Below are 17,353 nucleotides of genomic sequence, written 5' to 3'. Positions count from 1 at the left end.
GAAACATATTTGTGTGTGTGTGTGTGTGTGTAATAAGTCCATTAAATAAATTATCAGGGATGAAAGCTGTCTCTGGACATGGTAAGCCTGGGAACATCCGCTTTGGGCATCAGCTGATGAGACAGTAAAAGAGAAGCGGGAAGCGGTGCTGTTTTAGAAGCAGGCTTTAAAAAAAGACTCAAGTTTGGGCAAAAGAAACAACAGAATTACCAAGTTCTTACAGCCTGATCAGCTTAGAACAATACAGAGTTGTTAATAGTTTGGGGTCCATTCTGAGTGATAACTGTTCCCTATTCATGGTATTAAAAGAACAAAACAGCTTTCAGAATGTGGGTAGAAGCTACATAGGACTCTAAATAAGCAGATCTAAATAAGCAGATCTGTAATAAATCATAACAGAAATACTACTGTTACACAGTGTCATTTAAGACTTTATCCCTACATTCTTTTATTCTGAGACCTGACCCCACCCCACAATAAACAAAGTGCTTCCTTATCATATTTTATATGTAATTACTTGTTTTTTTAAGTTGACAAAATTTTATGACTCTGCTGTTAAAATCATTTGGTTTCAAGTAACTCACTGAATTGATAAATGACCAAAAACTGAGGGGCAATCACCGTATATACTGAAGATTCTTACAAAGTGAGAAAGCTTACAATCCATTTTCAAAAGTAGTAAAATTCTTATGACACTGACAATTAATGAAGATGACCTACTATCATCTTTTATAAGCAGTTAACTGTGTGTTAACTTTGTAGTTTTCACATTGTGAAGTTAGTAAGTTATTTCGTAGGTCTCACTTAGGAAGATGTACAGGAGTTTGTAAGCCCAAGCAACTAACCACGAACGACACAAGCCTGGGGAAGATGTAATTTCACATCAGTTGCTGACTTGCTGTCATCATTTACCAGGCTCTCTTTTTTTCTCTTAAAATATGATGACCTCTTCTGTAACTGCGGCATTTGAAAAATGCCTCTTTTTAGCCAAAACCAACCCTTCTCTCTTCAGTTATCATACTAATCAAAGGTCCAAGTAACCATACTGCCTCATCTCATCAAAAATGTACCCAATCATAGTTTGGAATGGACATGTACAGACTGCTATATCTAAAATGGATAACCAACGAGGACCTATTGTATAGTACCCCTGGAACTCAGCTCTGTGTTATGTGGCAGCCTGGATCGGAGGAGAGTTTGGCAGAGAATGAACACACATATATATATATGGCTAAGTCCCTTGGCTGTTCACTTGAAACTACCACAACACTGTTAATCAGCTATATCCCAATACAAAATACAAAGTTTATTTTTTTAAAAAGTACCCAATCAAATAACAGTTTTTAAAAATGTTATTTAAAACAAAGGCCTTGTAACATTTAAGAAAAAAATTCCTACTCAAAAAGGATATCTTCTCCAATAAGCGTAGATTTTGTATAAAGAGCAGTCAGTTTCCGGGAAAAGAGTGAACTTTTGTTGTCTCCAATGGCCTTTAAAGCAGCTGTTTCAGTTTGCTTCACAACTCCCACCTTCAACAAAAGTAATAAATACGATGGAAAATTTGTTAAGACGACATTATTTCTAGAGTTTAGAAGTTTAATTCTGAAACATTTAAAATAACAAACTAGTCCACAACATCCAGATGTAGGACCTAAGTTTCAGTAATAAGTTAACACAGGACCTTACAAGTGGGGATAAATCACTAAGAAACACTCCAACACACAGTTGAAAAAGTTTTTTACCCTAAATATCTAATATGTTAAAAACTCATGAAAATAAAGTCCTAATAATTATGACAAACTTTAATTTCTCCAAAATGCCCAATTCCAAAACCAATTTCAGCCTCCCACCTTAGAAACGCCTCCCTCTCCCAGCAGAGACTTCAACCCCCTTTGCCCACAAATTGAAGCCAAAGCTGACCTTATATCCTTTGGCCACAAGGCGGCGTACGTGAACAAACAGTCGGTGAGTAGGTATGCTTGCTGTCATAAAGTTGTGATCTAAATGGCAATAGATATTGAGCTCCCGGGCTGCAATCTAAAAAAAATTTTTTTTTAATATATATCAGTAAATTTCTATTTAAAGATTCCCTGTGTGGTATTTGTTCACTTTGTTAAAAATCCATCAAGGTATATATTTAGGATTTGTGCACAGGACTGAAGTGACTTAGCAGCACAGCAGCAGCAGCTATCTATGTGGTAGGTCAATAAAATGTTTAAAAGACATTCCCTGTGCAGAAGCCTATGGTTTCATCTTTATTTTAACAGTGTCCATGGCCTAAATTAAAGGCCAACATCTATATCTATGAACAACTTGGAAAAATATGACACGTTTTCTTTTATGGCCTTACTAGCGATTATCAGGGATTAGCGAAGTGGCTCAGTCGAGTCTGACTCTGCGACCCCATGGACTGTAGCCTACCAGGCTCCTTGGTCAAAACCTTAAAGTGCTGAACCTTTCCCTGTGCAAAACAGAGAGCCATGAGAGTGTAATGGAATAAGAATCTGCTACTTAGCACATGCAAATAATTGAAAATTAGGAGATATTGCACAGTATACATAAATGATAAACCTCCCTGGACAGAGGGCATCTTTGAGAAAGCGCAAAGAAAACCCCCTGGTCTGGTTAGCTAATCAATGACGCACGAGTGACAGGAACGTGGAAACACGTAGCACCATCTGATTCCCTACTTTTTTCTAAGCAGCATCATGGCAGACTTTCCTGGTGGTCCAGTGGCTGAGGTCCTCCTGCCAACGCAGGGGACCTGGGTTTGATCCCTGGTCTGGGAAGATTCCACATGCCATGGGGCAGCTACGCCCACGCACCACAACTACTGAGCCTATGCTCTAGCGCCCAGAGGTCACAACTAGTGAGTCCGCGTGCTGCAACTACTGAAGCCTGCTTGACAAGAGCCCATGCTCCTCTGCAATAAGAAGCTTTTGCATCTCAACAAACAGCAACACAACTTAGACTAAGATAGCAAAATGACTGATATACAGAGACCTGTAAGACTTCACACACCTGCTGGAAGGCTGCTGCTGCTGCTGAGTCGCTTCAGTCGTGTCCGACTCTGTGCGACCCCACAGACGGCAGCCCATCAGGCTCCCCCATCCCTGGGATTCTCCAGGCAAGAACACTGGAGTGGGTTGCCATTTCCTTTTCCAGTGCATGAAAGTGAAAAGTGAAAGTGAAGTCGCTCAGTCGTGTCCGACTCAGCGACCCCATGGACTGCAGCCTACCAGGCTCCGCCGTCCATGGGATTTTCCAGGCAAGAGTACTGGAATGGGTCGCCATTGCCTTCTCCGGTTGGAAGGCTAGCAGAGTTAATGTGCCCATCATTTAAGATGCAACTATGCTCCTGGCTAAGAAAATTCATAAAGTAAAGGTAAAGTGAAAGTGAAAGTGAAGTCGCTCAGTCGTGTCCGACTCTTTGCGACCCCGTGGACTGTAGCCCACCAGGCTCCTCTGTCCATGGGATTCTCCAGGCAAGAATACTGGAGTGGGTTGCCATTTCCTTCTCCAGGGGAATCTTCCCAACCCAGGGATCGAACCCGGGTCTCCCGCATTGCAGGCAGATGCTTTAACCTCTGAGCTACCAGGGAAGCCCCAAAGTAAAGGTAAAGAGAAGAATTTCATACATCTCAGTTTTTTTTGGTGTGAGTCTTCATTAGGAATACTCACATGACTATGATTCATTCACCTACTATTTGGTTCATCCACAATCAACTTTTGATGGATGAAAGACACTAGGTAAGCACCATGGAGAATAAGTGTGAACATTCCAATCAGAACCACTCACTTCCTTCTCCACAAATGTAGCATCCACCAAGCTTGCTTCTGTTTATATGTAGTGTTTACTTCAAATGAAAGCTTTAAATGGGGCTTCTCTGGTGGCTCAGGGATAAAGAATCCACCTGCAATTCCAGAGACCCCTTTTCAATTCCTGGGTTGGGAAGATCCCCTGGAGAAGGGCACGGCTACCCACTCCAGTATTCTGGCCTGGAGAATTCCATTGACTCTATAGTCCATGGGGTTGCAAAAAGTCAGACATGACTGAGCAACTTTAACTTCACTTAAGTGAAAGCATTTTTAAAAGGCAACTGATTACATTAGCTTTTTCATAAGGTCAGAAAGCGAAGTAAAAACACTGGAAAATATTTAAGGCTGGACAAGAAAATCACGAAATAATGCCTATGAAAATAACTTACCTCGGCATCTTCCCCAAAGAATCTATACTTATATCCACATTCCACACACAAAATTGCATCTTTCTGCTGCTGCTTCATTTCTAAGTATTGTAATTCTAAGGGTGTGTAGATGCTTTTAGTCCGTTTGTTAGATGGTTTAGAATCAGAAGTTTTCTGTAGGTTTTCATAACTCCTTTGTGATGGTCCAAAATGGCTGAATGTCTTATCCTGGCAACCAAAAGACTTTTATAGTTTAAAAAGTATTAACCATAATAATAGTTCGAGAGAGAAAGAGAGAATGTAAATTTGGCACAAAGCTAATAATTGGTGAATCCAGGTGAAAGGTTTACAGGAGTATATTGTACATTTAGGCAAATTTTCTTGCACATTTGGAATTCTTTCAAAGTAAATGACTTTAAAAAATTGAGCCAAAGTAAACAACTACTTAGTATCTTAAACAAATTTTGAAAGCCTAAAATAAAACAATTTCATTTACTTTTTTTTTGACTAGTTCATGAATCCAGACTTTGCAGAAAGGAGTGGGAACTTCTGAAAATCAGATACAAAATTGTGTTGGTCTGAGTATTCTTCTGAGTAAAGAATCCATAGTTTCATTAGATTTAAATGATTCAAAAAAAAAAAGTAAAGAACTATTTCTTTAACTCAGTAGCTCTCAACCATGGCTACACATTAAAATGAGAGCTTTTAAATGATAACCAAGTCCAGTTTTTCATGAACACCAAATAAACATGATTCTGAGAAAGGGTTCTGATTACAGATTTTTTTTGCAAAGTTCTGTTCTCCAGGTGATTCTTTTGTTTTTAGTTGACATACAGTTGACACACAGTATCATGTTAGTTCCAGGTGTGCAACACGGTGATCTGACAATCAAATATATTATGAAACGACCACAAGTCCAGTAACCAATTGTCACCATACGAAATTATTACAGTAAGGTGATCTCATTTAAAGCTGGGCTTCACCACTATTCTGAGTTATAGATTTCAGTGATGGATCAAGAGTTAAATTCCTTGATTTTGTAATGGTGAAAAACACTGATAGTCACAAAACAGTAGAAGAAGTAAGGAACCCATGTATTTAGTTAACTTTTCTATTTATTATATCAGCCAAGCTTTCAACTAAAAACCTCAAAACATCTCTATAAATTATTTACCATGATATTTTAGACTCATGGAAACTATAAGGAGGACTATAAGAAACTGTGCTTCTATTAATTATTAATAAAGAATTCCCTCCCAAATTAGTGACTCATAACCTAGGCTGTATATCAGAATCAGCTGGGAGGTTTTCGTTTGTGTTGTTTTAATAAAACCAATCTATCCTGCCTTAATAGTAAATCAGAATCTCCAGGAATTAAAAAAAAAAAACTAAGAAGCAGAAGCTCCCTCAGCTGATTTAGATGATCACCCAGGTTTGGGAACCCCTGCCCCAGGTAAACCCACAGAACCTAATGGCACTTGAGAACCTACCATTTTAAGTAACTGCATATCCATCCATATGAGTCACATACCTTTTGGCTAGTTTGGGATTTGGAATCTTCAGAAGAAACAGCATTCTTTGCACGTAGAAGATCGATATCCTCAAAATCAGTACATTTTGGCAGAACTGCAAACTTCTTCTGAAGAGGTTCTGTCTGGACTCTATTTTGAGGAAGGGCAGAATCGCAGCAGAATTCTTTCAGTTTTTCCAGAGACTTTAAAACAGTCCTGGTCCTCAGATGTTTCTTGGGCTCTTAGCAAATCAGATGAAAATATAACAACAGTATTTTAAGTCAGTATGTCAATTCATAATCAGCATACGATTTTTACAGAAGGAGCTTCTCACTTAAGGCAAGAATCTAACTATAATGTGATAAAGAAATGAAGAAATCTTGCGTTCAGGGTGAAGATGGCATAATGAAACACACATCTAATTTCACTTGGTCCTGAAACCTTATTAAAAACTGCAATAGGGCAGAAAGAAGAAGAGGTGACAACCGCAAACAAAGTATCTGAAGCTAGAAGGAAAAATGGATGACCAATAACCAATTTAGTACACCTGAAAGCTAAATCCTAAGTCAGTAATATATAAAACCAAGAATCAATCCTATTCACAACAAAAATGAAATGGGTCGAGAATCACAGCAAGAGTAGCTCTGGATGTGGAAAAATGGGAGGTTCTAAAACAAAGAGGACTGTGAATGGGAGGGGAGCTTGGGGGAGAATGGATACATGTACATGTATAGCTGAGTCAATTCGCTGCTCACCTAAAACTATCACAACATTGTTAATTGGCCATACTCCCATATAAAATAGTTTAATAAGTAAATAAAGTAAAATCAAATAAATAGGACTGGTTCAAAAATTAAATCCTTATACCTCTACCCCCCTCCAAGCTCAAGGATAGCTGTCCTCCACCTCTCTCAGAAGACTGGCAATTTCTCTGAAAAAAGCAAAACAGGCACAGGTGAGGCGCAGTACTGTGCCTGCGCCATAAGAATAATGGAATATAGGTTTACTGCACGTGGAGAAACCAGCCTCTTCTCATCAGCTCTCAGAACACCGCGAGCCAGAGCTCTCCCTCCAGGCAGGAGCACAGAAGACTATTGACTAGGGAAACTGAAGAGCCTGTAGCAAAGTCCTAAAGATAATGAAACCAGAATTCACCAGGGAAACCTGAAAACCAACCCCCAGGACACTGACCTTCCCGCCTCCACAGCTTTGCTCATGCAATTCTCCCTGAAATGCCCTGGACCCCAATTTCCACATGTCAAATTGTACTCACTTTATCAAGACCGATCTCAAAACTACTTTTTCCAAGAAACTCTGCTAATTCTCCCAGTTAAAAGTCATATTTTCTTTCCTCTATGTTCCAATAACAAAAGCACATCTTTCTACAGCCCATATCACACTCTGCCAATTAGTTATTATTAAGAAGCAAGCAATCCATAAAGTAAGGGATACTATTCACATATTGGGTATTTATAATAATAAATGCCAGAGTACATTTTTTTGCCCCTAAGAGCAATAAAATTCGGCAGTTAACTTTTAAAAATAAAGAAATGGGACTGCATTTATTATCTCTTACCTTTTCCATTAAAGCAAAATACTCTGAGGACAAGAGTTGTGCTGCACTTATTTCTAAAAGTTTAAATTGTCTCATATTCATCTCCAAACCTCTTTTTAGGTATATACTTTATCCTGTCTCCTGTTAACCTTATAGCTAGAAAAATGTATATTTGAAATCTCTTTTCAAATGTATATATTCACCTTATTTACGATTATTCTCCCCTTTCCAGGACGTATACTTGAATCACTCTTCAAAGATATCTACTGTAAGTTTTTATATAAGAACTTTTCTCCTATCTATACAAGAACACTTTCCCAGGGTGGGGGTAGGGTATAAGTCTTAGAACTGTACTTATATAAAAAAATAGTATCTGAAAATGAAGTGTTAAAAACTGCAGTGAAGGAGCCAGGGACTCTTCTGACTACTGAATATTCTGTTCTTTTCTTCACATTATTTATGTTTTAAGTAAAGTTCATATTTCAAAAATTCCATGTTTATGGCCTGATTTCCACAAACTTCAGGGTCTGTTTGGCTGAATCTACAGCAAGGCCTTAGCATGCATGTGGTTAGACTCCTTGATGGCTGACTTTCCCATTTCCTCTTCCTTCCATCCTTCCCCAGCCCCTTACTCCACTCTCATCATGCCGAGAAGATTCCCTCATGAAGCTCCATCCCTGAGTTATACTCAACTCAGAAAGGTTATGTTGGTTCAGATATGATCCTGGATTGAACCAGTTTTTCTGTATAATCTCTCTGCCACCCTTCCACATCTCTTAAAATTTGTTCTTTCCTTTTTCTGTGTAGCTATCTTTCATCCTTAGGCTAGAATGTCTTTTATGGGTATACCTCCGCTCAAGAGACAGGAGAAGAAGACATCCACCCTTATTCATTTACATCAAGCCATTATGACTCCTGAACTATAAAATAAGGGAAAGAACTGGTACATAAGAAATGACGCAAAGTTATAATTTTTTCCTAATGCTCCTAGGGCCATCATATCTTGAGCCATCTAAAAGAAAACCAGGAGGAAATATGAACATGTTTATCTGTGGGAAGAATGAAGCTTACAGAGGAAAGCCACAATCTTTCATTGCCTTTCTCACAGATATCTAAGAGAGATCTTTACACCTTATAAGGCCCTCAAGGGAAAAAACTAAATGGAAGCCCTCTCAAATAAAAAGCCCCCAAGAGCTATAAAACCCTTATGCCTCAGAGGAGACATAGATATAGGCCCCAGTTCCTCCATTAGGCCTTGAGGAAGACTGTAACCACTGTGAAACACCTGACTGGTCAAAAACTGAGTACAGTGTGTGTGCGCATGCTTAGTCATGTCTGACTCCTTGTAACCCCATGGACTGCAGCCTGCTGGATTCCTCTGTCCATGGAATTCTCCAGGCAAGAATATGCAAGTGGGTTGCCATTCCCTTCCCCAGAGGCTCTTCCGGACCGAGCAATCAAACCCACATCTTGTGTGTCTCCTGCACTGACAAGTGGATTCTATACCATCTGAGCCACCAAGGAAGCCCCTGAGTACAGTGTGTGTGTGAAAATCACTCAGTCGTGTCCGACTCTTTGCAACTGTATAGTCCATGGGATTCTCCAGGCCAGAACACTGGAGTGGGTAGCCGTTCCCTTCTCCAGGGGATCTTCCCAACCCAGGGATCAAACCCAGGTCTCTGCAGGTGAGTACAGTATACTATGAAAATTAAAAGGAAAATGGAATTGGGAGGCCAGCAGGGGGAGCTCTCTTGCACACACAGTGTCAGTACAGATCCCAACAAGAAGAGACTTACCTTGCATCCCCTACAGAAGTGATACTACTTTAATACTACCAGGAGGAGGAAGATTTTCTCCTAGCCTGACAACAGTTCAACCAATGAGAGACTGTCACAACTCAGACAAAGAAAACCCTCTATATTCTGAACTCCCAATTTCCTCTAATCAACTTTCTGTTTATAACAAACACTCCCAACTTCCCCTTCTCCTTTATAAAAAGTTTTCCCTCCTTAGCTTTGCCAAACTTGCATGCTATTTGCTATAGCTGCATGTCCTGTATTTTCTGCTGCCCCCCAGATAAAGCCATTTTGCTGGTAAAATAATTGGGTTGTTTTTACTGTTTTAAGTTAACAGGACCCAAACAAACCTTAGCAACCTCTATATTCTGCTCCTATATTTAAAACTTCACTTATACTAACTCATTTTCTGAAGATGCCATGAAATGAGCCATCAAACTGGCATAATATGAGATTAAGACTTCGCAGCATTATCACTAGTCTCTGAGCCCCTTAAGAGGATATACCTTAGAAATAAGGCCACTGGTTGCTGTCCCAAGACGTTAAATAGACCAAAAATTCCTTGCTAAAAATCTTTCATTGAAATTAACATTTAAATCACTGTTTGAGCTTTAAATTTTCTGTGCCATAAAATGGAAATACATAATAGTTACTTTCCTCAAGACTACTCTTCTAGACTTAGGTTATGAATGATCAAGGAGGAGCAAGAATTATCATATTTTAAATGAAGAATTTTAATCTAGAAAGAAGCACAGAATAGATGGTGAAATATAAATACACCATTATAAACATATTTTTAAAAATCTGTACAAGAACCTGTTTTACAGATAATTCATCTTAAAAAAAAGGAAAAAAAGAAAAATCTTTCTAATATTACAAACATATTTTAAGTTGGTTAAATTAAACACAACGTTCAGGCAAAACCAATCTACACTAAGTCAGATAACAGTTATCCTGGGTCGGGTGAAGGGGCTGCAGTGGGAGGGAGCAGAAAGCCATTTCTGGGAGTCCTAGTAATACAGCTTCTTGATCTAAGAGATACAGAGGTGACCTCAGTTTGTGAAATTTATCAAGAAATTTATCAATTCTCTACATATCTTAAACATCTATAAAGAATTAATAACAACAACAAATCCATCATAGATCTCAGGGTGTCAAGAACTGTCTGGAAAGACAGTGTTTAAGCTGGAAATAAGATATTTAAACTTAGGCAGACAAAAAATAATATATAAGTCAAGCAGGATAAGGTCTTAAAAAGAAAAATAAACAAATTTAAGACCCAGTTTCAAATCTTGTCTAACAGTAGAAACCCAGGTAAGCAGTAGAACTTTCTCTTAAATTAAAAAACTTAGTTTTTAATCTCAGTGCCTTTGTTTTAAATATTCATTCCAAACTGAGGCATGTTGTTTTAAACTTCTAAAGGTGATTTTTTTAAAATAGTATAAAATAAAAATGGAAAGTTCATTGGACAAATTTTTTTACCTTCTATAATAAGTGTAGTCATTAGAGAACACAAAAATGGGAATTTGGGGAATGGTATATTTAATTTCATTGACAAATTTGATTTTTTTCACTAAACCTAAGTAGCTTTATCCTCAGCCATTAAAAAAAAAAAGAAAGAATGCCATTAGCAGCAACAAGGGTGGTTACATTATCATACTGATGAAGAAAGTCAGAAAAGACAAATATCATATGATATTACTTATATGTGGAATCTAAAATATGGTACAAATGAATTTGTTTACAAAAAAAGAAACAAGACTCACAGACATAGATACAAATTTATGGTTACCAAAGGAGATGTGGGTTGGATAAATTAGGAGTTTGGGATTAGCAGATATAAACTTATATATATATAGTGTGTGTATATATATATAATATATATTATATATATAAAATAGATAAATAACAAGGACCTACTGTAGAGCAAGGCAACTATACTCAATATTATATAATAACCTATAAAGGAAAGAAATCTGAAATATATATAGGTATACACAAATATATATATAACTGAATCACTTTGCTGTACACCAAAATCTAGCAATCTAAATCAACTATCCTTTGATTTAAAACATTTTACTTAAAAAATTTTTTTATTAAGTAGCTTTAACTTTAGGATGTTATCTAATAATTATAAATACTGGTTGATGTCTTTTATAAAATGGGTTCAAGGATAACCTGGCAATTATATGAAGAAAAGTTATGACCAACCTAGATAGCATATTCAAAAGTTATGACCAACCTAGATAGCATATTCAAAAGCAGAGATACATTACTTTGCCGACTAAGGTCCATCTAGTCAAGGCTATGGTTTTTCCTGTGGTCATGTATGAATGTGAGAGTTGGACTTTGAAGAAAGCTGAGCACCGAAGAATTGATGCTTTTGAACTGTGGTGTTGGAGAAGACTCTTGAGAGTCCCTTGGACTGCAAGGAGATCCAACCAGTCCATTCTGAAGGAAATCAGCCCTGGGTGTTCTTTGGAAGGAATGATGCTAAAGCTGAAACTCCAGTACTTTGGCCACCTCATGCGAAGAGTTGACTCATTGGAAAAGACTCTGATGCTGGAAGGGATTGGGAACAGGAGGAGAAGGGGACGAAAGAGGATGAGACGGCTAGATGGCATCACTGACTCGATGGACGTGAGTCGTGATGGACAGGGAGGCCTGGCGTGCTGTGATTCATGGGGTCGCAAAGAGTCGGACACAACTGAGCGACTGAACTGAAGGTAAATTTCAATTTGAACTTTCTGGGTACAGTTTAAAGGCATAATATCTGATACATTCTCCAGGTCTTTTTTTAAATTGTATACTATTCTTATATACCCTAGCTATATTTTCTTGTATCCTTAATTGATTTTGTAAAGTCCAAATTTATATAGTATTAAGGTAATGGATATCTGTATTTCTCAAAATGGTTTTGAGACAGCGTTCTACACTATGTTTATCTGTAATTAAAGCAAGTCTGAATTTGGGGAGATTTTCAAAGGTAGTCACACATGTATATACCACTGAACTGTATACTTTAAAATGGCTAAGATATAAATTTAACCATATAAAATAAAAGTTTTGGTTAAAATTTAACCAAATTCTCTGTTATGAAATAACATAATTAAATCACAAGAAGATGAACAACAAGAAATTTTTTAAAAAACTTTTGAAAGGGGTACAACAGACAAAAAGGTCACATGCTGTATGATTCTATTTATATGAAATATTCAGAATAGGCAAATCTATGGACAGAAAATAGATTTGTGCTTACTTAGGTCTGAAGGGGTGCTGTTGGGGGAAAATGGGAAGTGACTGCTACCAGGTACTGAGTTTCCTTTGAGGGTGATGAAAATGTTCTAAAATTGACTTTAATGAGCGCTGCACATTTCTGTGAATATACTAAAAGTCACTGAACTATACATGCTAAATGGGTAAACTGTATAACCTGCAATTATATCTTAATAATTCTGATACTTAAAAAAAAAATGAGGTGGAGTAATCACCCAGCTTTTGACTGGTGAAAACTCTTTCTTCTTCCTGAGAGCAATGTTTACCAAGTAACAAAGGTTTTATATCATAACATTTCAAGTCTGATGCCCTATTTCTACCTCATCTCTCCTGGGTGCCAGGGTAAGTCACTGAAGTGTAACCCTCATACCTCATATATCACCAACTCTTCTATAAAAGGAGAATAACAAGGGGTACAATAAAAGAACTACAAAAAGCCTCCAGAACAACAGCAGGCAAACAGACGCTGTTCGTTAACAGCTTGAAGACTTTACTGAAAAACTAAATAGATCAGGTATATGCAGAGTAATGAAAAAAGAAACAGAGTTCCAGAAAAACATCTATTTCTGCTTTATTGACTATGCCAAAGCCTTTGACTGTGTGGATCACAATAAACTGGGGAAAATTCTGAAAGAGATGGGAATACCAGATCACCTAACCAGCCTCTTGAGAAACCTATACGCAGGTCAGGAAGCAACAGTTAGAACTGGACATGGAACAACAGATTGGTTCCAAATAGGAAAAGGAGTACATCAAGGCTGTATATTGTCACCCTGCTTATTTAACTTCTATGCAGAGTACATCATGAGAAATGCTGGGCTGGAAGAAACAAAAGCTGGAATCAAGACTGCCGGGAGAAATATCAATAACCTCAGATATGCAGGTGACACCATCCTTATGGCAGAAAGTGAAGAGGAACTAAAAAGCCTCTTGATGAAAGTGAAAGAGGAGAGTGAAAAAGTTGGCTTAAAACTCAACATTCAGAAAATGAAGATCATGGCATCTGATCCCATCACTTCATGGGAAATAGATGGGGAAACAGTGGAAACAGTGTCAGACTTTATGTTTTGGGCTCCAAAATCACTGCAGATGGTGATTGCAGCCATGAAATTAAAAGATGTTTACTCCTTGGAAGGAAAGTTATGAGCAACCTAGATAGCATATTCAAAAGCAGAGACATTACTTTGCCAACAAAGGTCTGTCTAGCCAAGGCTATGGTTTTTTCCAGTGGTCATGTATGGATGTGAGAGTTGGACTGTGAAAAAAGCTGAGCACCCAAGAATTGATGCTTTTGAACTGTGGTGTTGGAGAAGACTCTTGAGAGTCCCTTGGACTGCAAGGAGATCCAACCAGTCCATCCTAAAGAGATCAGTCCTAGGTGTTCACTGGAAGGACTGATGCTAAAGCTGAAACTCCAATATTTTGGCCACCTCATGTGAAGAGTTAACTGATTGGAAAAGACTCTGATGCTGGGAGGGGTTGGGGGCAGGAGGAGAAGGGGACAACAGAGGATGAGATGGCTGGATGGCATCACCAACTTGATGGACATGAGTTTGGGTGAACTCTGGGAGATGGTGATGGACAGGGAGGCCTGGCGTGCTGCAATTCATGGGGTCGCAAAGAGTCAGACACGACTGAGCGACTGAACTGAACTGATGCAGAGTAATGAAGCAAAGAAAAGTAGACAGCCCTGGAAAATGCAAATTCTGTCGAGTCACGCCTCCATTCAAGTAGGAGGAGGAAAAGGGTATCATCAGACCTATCCTTCACTTTAATAATGCATCTCCATTTCTACAGTTATTTCATACATAAATTCAAATTTTACTTCTTGATCCACCAAACTGACACTTTTCTTTTTTGTTTTTGACTCATTTGTTTTGGGCCTCCCTGGTGGCTCAGATGGTTTAGAATCTGCCAGCAATGCGGGAGACCTGGGTTTGATCTCTGGGTTGGGAAGATTCCCTGGAGAAGTGAATGGCTACCCACTCCAGTATTCTTGCCTGGAGAATTCCATGGACAGAGGGGCCTGACAGGCTACAGCCCATGGGGTCACAAAGAGTCAGACACAACTGACTGACTTTCACTTCACTTCACTTCATTTTCTCTACATAATTTCATGAAAATAATGAAGAAAGAAGCATTCTCTGTCCTTTCCTATCATAAACTGTCTGAGGCCACTTAACTAAAGAAAAATTTGCTCAACTATCCGTATCCAATACCTCCGCTAGAAGTCCAGGAGCTCAGGAATGGTGGTTTTACCCAAAATCTTTTCACATACAGAAGAAACAGCTCCATGATTAAAAAGGACAGGATAGATCTACACGTCCTAACATTGAATGTTGTTCAAAAAGCTCTAAGAGGGGAAAAATTGTTGCAAATTAGTATATATAGTACATTACAATTTATGAAATACTATTCGTTAACTACTTTGTGGTATATGTTTATACATATAGATGTGCATAAGTAGAAAAATCTGGAAGAATATACAGCATCTCCAAAAATCGGCAGTAGGCCTTACTGAAAGAAAGACTATGAGGTCTTGGACTGTCTACCTTCTACGTTTCTGAATTGTTTGAAAATTTTATAATAAGAATGTTTTACTTTTATAATCAAGATCAAAATTTGCTAAAGGCAATAAAAGAGAAAATTGAAAGAACTACAGCCAAATTGCAGAACTCCAGCTTTTACCCCTACTTCTCCAAGCTTCTACCCACACACCACCACTTAAGAAGGTGCCAGTCTGCTTAAGCACAATGGAAGCCTTTCTCCACAAAGGAAAAAAATGGCCCAGTTCTCCTATAGCCTCCTCTTCCCTCAGGAGAACACAAGAATATCAGAGCCATGACTTGTGAGAACGAAGAAAAACTGCCCCAGAACTCACCAGGGTTTCCAGACGTTACAGAATCACTTCCTTCTTCCTTTTCTTGGACCTTCCTTGCTTTCTTTTTAACAGGCCCATCACTCTCCAGTGCTCTCTTTTTACTTCTGTCAATTTCTGCAACCTATGTTAGAAAAGGATGTGTCATCTCTAATCTCAAAATTTGATGTACGCAAAATAATTTAAACTTTACTTCTGAATGACAGTAGGTTCTTGCCATCCATCCTTCATAGAATTGTCTACTTAGAGCTATGGGTGAACTGTTCTACCATCATCAAAGATAAGCTGGAGGTCAGGTCACGAGCCTCGGCATCTCAAGCAGTCCTAGAATTAGAACCAAGGCTGCTACTTTTCTTCACTTAATCAGCCTTGTCCTAGCTCAGATTATGAATCACACTACTTACCTACGTTAAATAGAGTACCTTCAAGAAAAAAAACTAATATTTAGATAAAGAATGGTATCATTTTTGAAATGTTAATTGCAATTTAACTCTTTCATGTTCAAACTTGGCTTATGTTTTACCACTGAAGATGCCACAAGATTATAGACTGTATGCTGACAGAAAAACTGTCAAAAACTTAGCTCCTTCACCAAACGACCTCTAAACAGTAGGTGTAAAATAAAACCTTGGTGAATTCATGGAAATGCACACTATGGTCAAAAAACAAAGACAGGAGAGGTACAATCTTCTATAGAAATATAAATGAAGGGAACAAAATTTTGAAGCAGCCAAGCTGTCACCTGCTTCAAAACCTGGAGGGTTACTTAAAAGCCAATCTACAACTGCCTTCCACATTTTCAGTTCGAGAAATGCTGTACCAGGGAGCCCCAGTGAGGGCTCACCCTTACGTTTTCCTTTGTGGCAGTGTTCCTGGTCAAAAACAAAACTATTTTACTCAAAGGATGGCAAGCAACAGGAAGGACCCAACGACTAGCGCATCTGTACCGTCTCAAGAAACTTTATCCACTCATATCGTGTATCAGACTTTATAATCTGAACGACAAGGGGTAGGTACAGTCACCAGGGAACCGCACATAAGTCATGACTTTTACTGGTAATCACCCGAAACATTGAGCAAGGCTGTTGCAACCCTAAAAACTGGAGATTTAACGCCAGTTTTCATCCAGTCACCTAACTAAACAAATACAAATGAACAAAGCTCTTCTTCAACCCTCAATTCAGGCGGGGGAGGGGGGGAAAGAGGGGGCGAGCGGGTAGAATGGAGATTAAAATGAACAAGGCTCTTCTTCAACCCTCAATTGGGGGGGGGGGGGAAAGGTGGGGGGCGGCGGGCGGGTAGAATGGAGATTAAAAGAGGTATCCTCTGACCCTACTCATCAGAATGGGCGTCAGGAGACTTGAGTTTCTGTCTCAGGGCTGCCATTAAGAGTTGGTGTGACCCTAACCTCAAAACTAATACCTCAAGTGTAAGTGTGAAGTGAAGGTCGCTTAGTCGTGCCCGACTCTTTGCGACCCCATGGACTTCTCCATGGAATTCTCCCGGCCAGAATACTGGAGTAGGTAGCCTTTCCCTTCTCCAGGGGATCTTCCCAACCCAGGGATCGAACCCAGGCAGCACTGCAGGAAGATTCTTTACCAGCTGAGCCACAAGGGAAGCCCCGTTCGAAGGGCACCTAGGATGGAGGCGGGCCTACCTCTTCCTACCGCCTCCTTCCTGAGCCCTGCCCCTTTCCCGTCTGGCCCAGTCACCTCGCCGATTCTCGCGCACAGTCCCCGCCTCATCCCGCCCCACCCACAAGCGCAGCCTCCGCCCGTCTGGCCCCGCCCCCTCTCCCCGGTTGCCCCGCCCCGTCCTGGACCGAACCCACCACGTGTGGCTGCAACTGCGGCGGGAGCGTGGACGCTAGGGGCGCCGCGGAGTCAGAGTCAGGGTCCGCCTTCTCGGCTGCAACCGCTGGGGATGTGGTGGATTTCAGGCTTCCCGTAGACTGGAAGAATCTGCTCAAAACAGCCTGCCTTGCAGACGCTGGGTTGGCGGGAGCGGCGCCGCCGGAGGCCGGCTTCCGGCGCGACATTGCAAGGCCGGGAGTCAACAGCCCGAGAGCCAACAGCCCGAGAGCCGGGCCTAGCCGGGAGCGCGGGCCCGCGGCCGCAGTTCCCGGGATGTCTGCGGGCGCGAGCACG

General features: G+C 39.8%; 1 protein-coding gene across 1 annotated transcript in view; it reads right to left on the bottom strand.

Moving 5' to 3' along the window:
- Positions 1-17,244, bottom strand: part of MSH3 (mutS homolog 3) — a 191,455-nt gene extending 174,211 nt beyond the window's left edge. The window contains exons 1-6 of the mRNA XM_068980294.1: positions 17,038-17,244; positions 15,210-15,330; positions 5,719-5,939; positions 4,209-4,415; positions 1,921-2,037; positions 1,412-1,529 (exon numbers count right to left, since the gene is read on the bottom strand). Of these exons, the coding sequence (XP_068836395.1) occupies positions 1,412-1,529; positions 1,921-2,037; positions 4,209-4,415; positions 5,719-5,939; positions 15,210-15,330; positions 17,038-17,244 (991 nt within the window). The remainder of the gene's footprint in view (positions 1-1,411; positions 1,530-1,920; positions 2,038-4,208; positions 4,416-5,718; positions 5,940-15,209; positions 15,331-17,037) is intronic.
- Between the last annotated feature and the right edge of the window lie 109 nt (positions 17,245-17,353).

The sequence above is a fragment of the Capricornis sumatraensis genome, chromosome 9, assembly GCF_032405125.1.
Source record: "Capricornis sumatraensis isolate serow.1 chromosome 9, serow.2, whole genome shotgun sequence".
Lineage (NCBI taxonomy): Eukaryota > Metazoa > Chordata > Mammalia > Artiodactyla > Bovidae > Capricornis > Capricornis sumatraensis.
This window is presented reverse-complemented; position numbering and strand designations above follow the sequence as displayed.